Raw genomic sequence first — 10,421 nt, 5'->3', positions numbered from 1 at the left:
AATAGGGTTCCAAGAGCTTATGTTAAAAAAAAATCCTTTACAGGTTACAAATGTCGATAAACTTTCCTATTTTCTCGCATAGTGTATTTAGTCAACTTCGTCCCTTGCCATCTCCATCTAGGTTTCGCTCGACGTACTAACACTTCGATGCGCTATCTCGAAACATAGATTAAAAGGCGGAGGGCGTTCGTAAACGAAACAATAGGGATTGGAACGAACATGTTATAGGCGTTGATGCTTGCATTGGTTGTGGATTAAGTACTAGTTGACACGGTGTATCACCTTCGTAGTGTTTTAGCTATAGACGTTACTGCAATTTTTCATCTAATAATTTCAAGGTACATTACCTAATATGGTGCTGTGACGCTATTTCCGTTTCGAAGGTAAGGGCGCTTTCCAGGAATTCTATTGACACGAAACCGCATCAAGAACGCCTCCAAATTTTTAGTGCAAATACTAGATTTATGAATGGACAGTCACTAATATTCGTCGTTAGCAGTGACATTTCGTATTAGCGATTAAATAAAGCAGTAGAAGGTGAGTGACGACATGTAGATCTACTGTTGTCATGCGATACCGATAACTATCCGTATTTGTGGTTAACAGTGTATTATGTATGATCTTAACGAAAGCCAACAAATTATATTGATGTTCATATGTATTGATTCTGATTTTCAGATGTCTTTCCGTGTGGTAAGAAGTAGCAAGTTCCGTCATGTATACGGATCTGCTCTGAAAAGAGAACAATGTTATGACAATATTAGAGTGTCAAAGTCATCGTGGGATTCCACTTTCTGTGCAGTAAACCCAAAATTTTTGGCGATCATTGTTGAATCGGCTGGTGGCGGAGCGTTCGTCGTCTTACCTTTGAGTAAGGTAATTCATTTTAATAGGTTGCTGGTTCTCTCGCACTTTGATAATGAGTTTTGAGGAAGGATGTGTCAACACAACAGGAAACCGCTCCCCTACTTTTGAGCCAGTGTGTGTGTTGATAAAGGACATGTGTCACCGTTCTACCAGACTTGTTAGAGATACATTTAGCTTTGAAATAGCAAGTTGTCGGTGTACTTTACGAACTGAGATTTTTTTTTTTTTTTTTTTAAATGGTAATGCTTTGATATGCAGAGGGATCGGCGATAAGGGATTCAGGATAGAGAGAGAAACCTTAGTGCTGAATTCTTAAGGATTCTCAACGCTTTTTTAATAATAAAGACTTTCATCTGTTGCAACATACTGGTGTGTGTGTATTTTTAGAATCATCTCAAAATATATGCTTACTGAATGCATGCTTCCTTATGGAATATTCCACTGATTTAAGTGTGAATGAAGTGTAAAGAAGTTTAAATTGCTTTAAGGTATCCGGGAATGACTGACATAAATTAATTTTGTTTTCCATTTTCATGCAAAAGCACAGATCACTGTAATTTGAGACCCGGTTTTATGATATGTTGACAAACTAATTGCTTTGCAACAGAAAATATAGAAGGTGGCCTTATTTCTTATTGAAATTAAAGTATTGTTCATTACTGATAATAAATTTCCTAAACCATGCTGTAGATGAATTCTACTTGGAAAATACCAAATCTCCAAAAAATAAAAGGAATGAGTTTGTCCCCATCAGACAATAATGAATTAGAATTTGTCATTTAGTTAAATCACATAACATTAGTCCTGCACCTCCCACACAACTTTTTTAAAAATACTTTTCCAATTAAGTTATTGTCCGTAATATACAGACTTGCAGTTTACAACACAATAAACCATAGCTTTTCTTGAAACTGGAGTGAGGATATATAAGACCAGCAGTTGAATAAGTAAAATGGATTGATGATGAAGTAACTTTCTTCACAGCTAGAGTAATAATGCGGGAACACCATCAAGGAACAAGAAAGCTTTGACATTGGACTGCAGGACAGCAGTAATACAAGGATAGGCATGATACGAATTTTAGAGTTATGGTTTTGGCACCTTGATAATTTCAGTAAAAATATTACCAGTGTGACAATCATTGTGAGTGTATTTTTACATACAAATCTGCAATGTGGCTTTTCCGTGATGTGATTTTGGATAAAGAATATTTTTTTTTATCAACATTTGATGTGTTAAGAATAATGTTTGTTGATTTGCTTCCTTAACAGCCTGAAGAATCCCACACGGCATATAAAATTGTTCAGTAGGAACTCTAGAACGTACAGATTATTAACCGATCCACTTTGACACATGGTGCCATCAGAATGATGGCACTGCAGAAGTGTCAGATTCTACCTGTCTGCTTTGACCTGTGATGTCATCAGTATGGCGGAAATGGCTAGTTCCGGTGTATACTATATGGCGACAATAACATCACTACATGCACATGCCAACAAAGGCAAACAAAAATTAAAATGATGCAGTAATGTCTCGGTCCAAAAATAAAATGAAACTAACATGATAATAGTGGAAAAGTGGGGGTTTAGGGTGGGGACAGGCTAAATATATAACAATAAAAAAAAAGTACCACACCATCCGAAAACAAATGATATTAAAAAAAAATTAAATTAAAACACTCTGCTACACCAACAATACAGGAATCGGACATTTCGCTTGACCTATACAGGGTGTTACAAAAAGGTACGGCCAAACTTTCAGGGAACATTCCTCACACACGAATAAAGAAAAGATGTTATGTGGACATGTGTACAGAAACGCTTAATTTCCATGTTAGAGCTCATTTTAGTTTCGTCAGTATGTACTGTACTTCCTCGATTCACCGCCGGTTGGCCCAGTTGAAGGAAGGTAATGTTGACTTCGTTGCTTGTGTTGACATGTGACTCATTGCTCTACAGTACTAGCATCGAGCACATCAGTACGTAGCATCAACAGGTTAGTGTTCATCACGAACGTGGTTTTGCAGTCAGTGCAGTGTTTACAAATGCGGAGTTGCATATGCCCATTTGATGTATGGATTAGCACGGGGCAATAGCCGTGGCGCGGTACGTTTGTATTGAGACAGATTTCCAGAACGAAGGTGTCCCGACAGGAAGACGCTCGAAGCAATTGATCGGCGTCTTAGGGAGCACGGAACATTCCAGCCTATGATTAGCGACTGGGGAAGACCTAGAACGACGAGGACACCTGCAATGGACGAGGCAATTCTTCGTGCAGTTGACGATAACGCTAATGCCAGCATCAGAGCAGTTCCTGCTGTACAAGGTAACGTTGACCACGTCACTGTATGGAGAGTGCTACGGCAGAACCAGTTGTTTCCGTACCGTGTACAGTGTGTGCAGGCACTATCAGCAGCTGATTGGCCTCCACGGGTACACTTCTGCAATGGTTCATCCAACAATGTGTCAATCCTAATTTCAGTGCAAATGTTCTCTTTACGGATGAGGCTTCATTCCAACATGCTCAAATTGTAAATTTTCATAATCAACATGTGTGGGCTGACAATTGTGCAATCACGTCATCTACACAGATTTTCTGTGAACATTTGGGCAGGCATTGTTGGTGATATCTTGATTGGGCCCCATGTTCTTCCACCTACGCTCAATGGAGGACGTTATCATGATTTCATACGGGATACTCTACCTGTGCTGCTAGAACATATGCCTTTACAAGTACGACACATGTGGTTCATGCACGATGGAGCTCCTGCATATTTCAGTCGAAGTGTTCGTACGCTTCTCAACAACAGATTCGATGGGGGCGATGGATTGGTAGATGCGGACCAAGTCCATGGCCTCCCCGCTCTCCTGACCTCAACCCTCTTGACTTTCATTTATGGGAGCATTTGAAAGCTCTTGTCTATGCAACCCTGGTACCAAATGTAGAGACTCTTAGTGCTCATATTGTGGACGGCTGTGATACAATACGCCATTCTCCAGGGCTGCATCAGCGCATCAGGGATTCCATGCGATGGAGGGTGGATGCATGTATCCTCCCTAACGGAGGACATTTTGAACATTTCCTGTAACAGTGTTTGAAGTCTCACTGGTACGTTCTGTTGCTGTGTGTTTCCATTCCATGATTAATGTTATTTGAAGAGAAGTAATAAAATGAGCTCTAACATGGAAAGTAAGCGTTTCCAGACACATGTCCACATAACATATTTTCTTTTTTTGTGTGGTAACACCCTGTATAGCTCAACCGTTGCTATCAATACCTACACTCTGAAAAGTGTTATTTATACTGGCTCACTAATTTAATATGGTTTTTATAGACTGATGATGATTTAAATAAGAACTATCAGTACGGTAGGTAATGTTCTTGGAGAATTCTACGAACTTTTCTACAGATGGTCAGCACAACTGCCTTTTGCAGTTATCAACAAAGCAAGGAGTGCCATAATTAAAGGTCCCTCCCCCTCCCACCCTATCTCTCTCTCTTACCTTAGAAAAATAATGTAATTGGGTAGATAAAAGATTATCTACTCACCAAGTGGCGGCAGGAGAAAACACACATAAAAGTCAAAGAAATGTGCAAGCTTTTAGAGCAAATGGCTCCTTCTTCTGGCAGGTGGGTTCAAGGAGGTAGAAGGGGGATGAAGGAAAAGGACTGATGAGGTGTAGGAAATTGGGAGAATTCAGAAAAGTCATCTAGATCTTTGGATCATGGGAGACTTACTACCTGCCACTCGGTGAGTGGATTTTTTTATCCATCCGCTTATATTTATAATATATTTTCAATTAAATTATATTTCAGAAATTGATTATTTTTGAGTATAGATTCTCTCTATCCTTTTTTTCCCACTATTATTATATTGTACTTCACAGTGGATGTAGCTATATGTGAGAAATGGGCATGTGGACCAACTTCATTAGCATCTCAGTTGCTGAAGAAATGTAGTTCAGTTTTGTTTCAGTTGTATTATAGATGAAATGCATGGCTATTTTCAGCATGTTTGATTTTTAAGGGTCTTATTAATCTTTCTTGTTTTTCATAATGATGTCTCCATCAGTTGTTGACATAACATTTAATTGAATCTGCAGGTTGGTCGCATTGCAGCAGACCATCCGTTGGTTGGTGGACATAAGGGACCAGTCCTAGACATAGCGTGGTGTCCACACAATGACAATGTTATTGCTAGTGGTTCAGAAGACTGTGTTGTCAAGGTGTGGCAGATTCCGGACGGTGGTATCTCTAGGTGAGAAATGTTAAGCTTCAATATTAAAATTAAAACCGTGTCTTCTGGCACCACTAATTTTTCATAGTAAGCCTAATCTTTCTCTGAGGGTCATAAAGATTTTACTTTATTATTGAATTCTGTGAGAAATGTAAATGGGAAATTTGTAGTAGGTAAATAAAGTTTATAACAGTGTCGGAAGGATCGAGTACTATTAACCCCTTGGAGCATATAGGCCTATTGAATTGCAGACAGGAACAATATAAAAGAATGCTAAATATTTAACATTTTGGGCAAAGCCTTTCTTCCAAAGTAGAAATTCACACAAGCACAACTTACACATTTGTTGCCTTTTGTCTCTGGGCACTGGGGTCCAACTGTAACTGCATCCTACAAGCGAAGCAATCCAGCTGGGGTGGGTGGTAGTGAGTAGGGAAGAGGTAAGGGCTGGGGAGGTGGAAGGATAGCTGTGTAGAGGTGGGAAAGATGCTAGTGCTGCCTGTGGGAGCATACAGGGATGTGGTGGGGACAGTGTAAGGCTGGTATGTGCATCATCTGTGAGCTCTGCTGGGAGGGTGAGGTGGAGACAAAAGTAAAGAAGGGGGAAAGAACCATGTAGGTGTATTGGTGAGATAGAAGGATTGCATGTAGCATGGGAGTCAAAGCAGTGAAGGAAATAGGTAGGTACAAGACAGGGACCTTGGCTAGTCCCTGCCCTTCAGACGGGCCTTTGCCCATCTCTGTTCTCCACCTGCCTACCCTCTTCCGTGCTGTAACTCCTGTATTACACTCATATCTCTTACACTGCCAACACACCTACATAGTCCTTTTCCTTTCCCTTTCTCTACTTCTCTCCTCTAAGCCCCCCTGCACCCCTCGCATGACACAGCCTTCTGATGCTGCATCTAACAGCCCTATCCTATCCACACAACATCCCTGCATGCTCCTATAGGTAACATTAGCATATTCCCCCACCCTTACCCTGCTACCCTTCCCCACCCCTGAAATTGTGATCCACCAAGCTACTTAAAAAAAAGGGGGTTAAAAAAAAGGTTCCCACAGTCCACTGTAATGTTAAATCTGCGTAGGTTATTTCATTAGGTGTAAATGTCTCATTTTGTGTTGGTGGTTGTGGAGGTGCTGATACTGGTTCTGCTTTAACAGATACTATTTATTTATATTGTGCTTTAGCAATTTACTTATAGTATATGTACCATGAACATATGTATTGCCTGCTTGCAAAGAAATCACCAAACTGACCTGACGCCATAAAACAAAACAAAAAATCCAATTTATCATTCTCTTTCCCATATTTGTAATGTATCATATTCCTCTGTGTATTTTGTGTACACTCCTTCATGTATTTTTAATTCCACCTAAATGTTCTTGTGATGTGCAGACAATGCGAAAGTAGACTGTGGTTTGACTAAAAGTCATTGTTTTAAAGACAGGTTGTTTCTCAGGTGCAGAAGTGAATATGCAAAACAATAGGTTCAAATGTCTTCTCTCTGCTGGGTGAAAAAAGTGCCAGTAATTGACCAGTTGTAACATGTTACAAATTAAGTAGTTATAAATCTACATCTGCAGTCTGCAAACCACTGTGATGTGCATGATAGAGGGTACGTCTTGTTTTACCACGTCTTATGCTTTCTTACCCTGCCACTTGCATTGGAGTGCAGAAAGAAAGACTGCAGGGTAGTTTCATCTCAAATCATACAGGACATGTCAATTCATGATTATGAATTTCCATGGAAAAAATATGTGGTAGACTTCTATATCATATGTGTTAAGAAATAAAATAGTTTCATTTTATCTTGGGTTTTGTGGATGGTACAGTCCTTTGAAAAACGTGAAGACAACTCTTAAAACAGCAGAGAACTAAACGAAAAAAAAAAAAACTAATAACCAAAACTACTGGAGACATGGCAGATGTTTTGCTTTAAAGTTTAGTACATGCATGCACACACTGGCTTTCTTTTAACTTCTAAATTTATGAAGAAAATACTAAAATTTTAATATTTTCCTTTTTCATTTCTTGCTTTCTAATTTGAAAGCCACAGAATGCTAACTTCTTGTAATATTACCAGATACAACTGATATAATTATGAACAATATCTTCTCTGCTCCAGCTATCTGTATTGTGTAAATATTTAATACTAAAAATTTAAAAAATTACATTTTTGTGTGTTTTTGTGAATTAGCTACTCAAAAACCTCCATACAAAACTTGCAAAAATTGCACAATATATTGTTTGGTTTGTGTGTTAGTAGTTACTGCCATCAAAGTGGGCAACATTTTTTTGTGTGAAGAAAATTTTTCAACATCCTGCATATTTCACATAATTGAATTTCTAGTGTAAAATATGCATATCAAACTATTGAGTTGCAAAATATGTACATCGGTAACTGTTTCTAGCTCTTTTCCGTTTATAACGAATGAGTGAGAACTTGCACATGAATTAAGTTGAGTTTCGTGTTTAGTTTGTACTTTTTATTAGATACAGTGTCACTACATCAGTGAGGAAATATTGTGAAAGGGTGAGGTGTGTGGACTATGGTATGAAAAGACAAAAGAAGGTTGTATGTAAGAAAAGTACTTTGTAATTGTTGCAAATTTGTCAGAGGTATTGCAAAAATATCTTGGTCCCCAAGTAACTGCGTAACCGACACACCCATTGTGCAGGAATTGCTGTACTTGCTACCACAATAAATATAGTGATAACCTATCTGAACGATCACCATCATTGGACTGTGAAACTGAAAAAGACAATGCAGATGTTTATATTCCTGGGTCTGAAGGTGTTGTGGCTCTGAATGTTAGCATTTCTGTTGTAGCCCTTAATATGTCCCCACTTCAACACCCAAGCAAGATAGGTAGTACAGAGTATTTACAAAGAAAAGTGGAAGAATGTGAAAAAAGTTTTGCACAAGCAACATCTTCAGAATGTGGTGAAGTGTATAATGTGGATTGAGTTTTTGTAGAAGCTGAAGATAGTGACACGGGCACCCAGTCTGATGTGTGTTTTCAAAACCTAAATATTGCTATCTCGACAGCCATCTTTATTAAGAAGGTACAATTACTGACTTCTATAATAAAGAATGAAAAAGGTATTTGGGCATGCCCAGATTCCTACTGTGGGCAACAATTGCATGATGATATTCTTAATGTTGCTTTGGAATATTATCTAAGTGATGAGAAAGATTGCAGCAGGCACAGTCCTAATCAGGCTGATGTTTTTTCTGTTAGTGAAAATGGTGAAAAACTTAAAATGGTAAGAAGACATATGACAAGATCAGTAAGAGAAGCATATCTCGTAATGAAAAATGAGAACTAAAATTTAAAAATTGGTCTCAAAATTCTACTCCTTGTAACAGAAATGTGCAAAATTACAGCCAATGAAAGAAGTATTCATATGTATTTACTGCACTGATTTGCAACTTATTTGTTTCACCATAAGTAGTGTCACAGGCAAGAAGTGCACAGAGTTGGACCTTATGCTTTTGTGTATATGTCAAGAGCCACAAGATAACTGTTGGTTGCAAGAGTATGCATTGTGTCCTGGTCCTGAAGGAGTGACCATTGAAGCATTACAGCTTCAGAATACTGACAGTCGTGTAACCTGTGCATTGTGGGAGGGAGGAGAGTTGGTGAAGAAGGCAGTGGAAATAGGGAAGTTTGTTACTGCGGTTAGGCATTGGGTCATGAAATGAATAGCTCATCATCATATCTGCAAGATTTAGAGACAGGCCATAGCAGAAGTGAAGTCAGCCACATCCTAAAATACTGATACATTATTTCTTCATTTTGACTTTGCTGAGAGCTGATCTGTTGCTTTGCAGAATGAAATTCAAAGTTACCACTGGCAACACATTATAAGTGTTGATATTCACTTCCTTGGAACATCACACTGTTTTGCTATCGTCAGTTATCTTATTCATGACAGTGCACATGCTCACTATCCTGTCAGTATGATAATTGATGACATAGCATCTAGAGGTGATACATTTCCTAAACATTTGTATGTGACTGATGGTGCAGCATCTCATTTTAAAAACTGCTTTCAGCTTTATAACTTAGAAAACAGTATACAAGAATTAAAACAAAAAATGGATTATTTTCAGCAACAAATAATGGAAAAAGTGCATGTGATGGGTAGGAGGTCTGTGTAAAGATTTTGCAACAAGATTTGATTCCAGCATAAAGCTGTTGATGCTGTAAGAGAAGCTGCTGGATTTGTACAGATCATTTCAAAAGTACTATGAACTATGAAACTCGTACTTTTAAATGATAGTACATTTGGGGAATTGCGTTAGAGAGAGGAGGGAGAGAGAGAGAGAGAGAGAGAGAGAGAGAGAGAGAGAGAGAGAGAGAGAACGCAAAGAAAATAAGAGTGGTCTACTATGAAGCCAGTGGTAGTAATTCAGCCAAGGCACTGCTGGGTCATTAAACATCAAAGGAACCAGGGGTCCCTATTCAGCCATCTCCAAATCTAATCAAATTTGGTGTGGAGGTTCTATATGGTCTTTGGTGGCTACATACCAAATTTTAGTCAAGTATTTTGAGTGGTTGAATTCTTAGGGGATTTTAAAAAGAGGCTACTCACCTCTGCACCATGTATGATGGTGCGAATGTGCCATGTTTGCTAGGCTTTTTTAAAAGTTCTAGCAGACATTTGGTCATTTGCTTTAATATACATAGACAACTTTTCATGCTGAATCACACCACAGAAAAAATTAGGGATTTAGCCATACCTAAATATAGATACAAGCCTCTAAAGTGGCTAAAAAATTCGTCACACTATTCTGAGAGTCGTGGTTTGAACGACCCCTGCTACTTTTCGTATGAGCCAATCCTGCCAAAACTTCAGATGGGCATTCCTACCTATGATTATATATCAATCAAATTGAATTAGTACTGGATGCCCAAATGAAAAGATATGTGTCTGCAAAGTTGGCTGAAATTTTCTAATTGCAAATTTTAGGGTACTTTTGGGAGACAATATCTCAACTGTGTCTTCTTCAATCCTCTTTCTTGCTACAGCTGGAAAAGGCATACTTTAAGCTTTCAAAGAAATATTGTTTAATTTCTGGATCTTTCAGTTTGACAAGTAAGAATATGTTTCAAAAGTTATTATCTTAGCACTTCAAGAAGATCGAAAAGTCAAATGTTTAGCTCATTGTGTCCCAGAATTAATTATTTTTATTTAAGTGTATAAATCAGTTTTAAACATTAGTTTAACACATTATATAAAAACAAGTATAGTGCAAAACACAGTAAATTTGCAGAACAAAAATACTAGAGTCAGTTCCATTTTTGC

General features: G+C 38.2%; 1 protein-coding gene across 2 annotated transcripts in view; it reads left to right on the top strand.

The window, feature by feature from the left end:
• Positions 1–156: 156 nt before the first annotated feature.
• LOC126202975 (coronin-6) overlaps positions 157–10,421 on the top strand; it is an 85,190-nt gene continuing 74,925 nt past the window's right edge. The window contains exons 1-3 of one of the 2 annotated variants that reach the window (XM_049937118.1): positions 157–383; positions 679–876; positions 4,971–5,125. In XM_049937118.1, coding sequence (XP_049793075.1) covers positions 679–876; positions 4,971–5,125 — 353 coding nt within the window. In that variant the 5' untranslated portion in view covers positions 157–383. Of the gene's footprint in view, positions 538–678; positions 877–4,970; positions 5,126–10,421 lie in introns of both variants that reach the window. The other variant, XM_049937117.1, reaches the window with a different exon arrangement.

This window comes from Schistocerca nitens, chromosome 9, assembly GCF_023898315.1.
Source record: "Schistocerca nitens isolate TAMUIC-IGC-003100 chromosome 9, iqSchNite1.1, whole genome shotgun sequence".
Taxonomy (NCBI): Eukaryota; Metazoa; Arthropoda; class Insecta; order Orthoptera; family Acrididae; genus Schistocerca; species Schistocerca nitens.
Note: the sequence above shows the minus strand (reverse complement) of the source record. Positions and strands in the feature narration are given on the sequence as shown.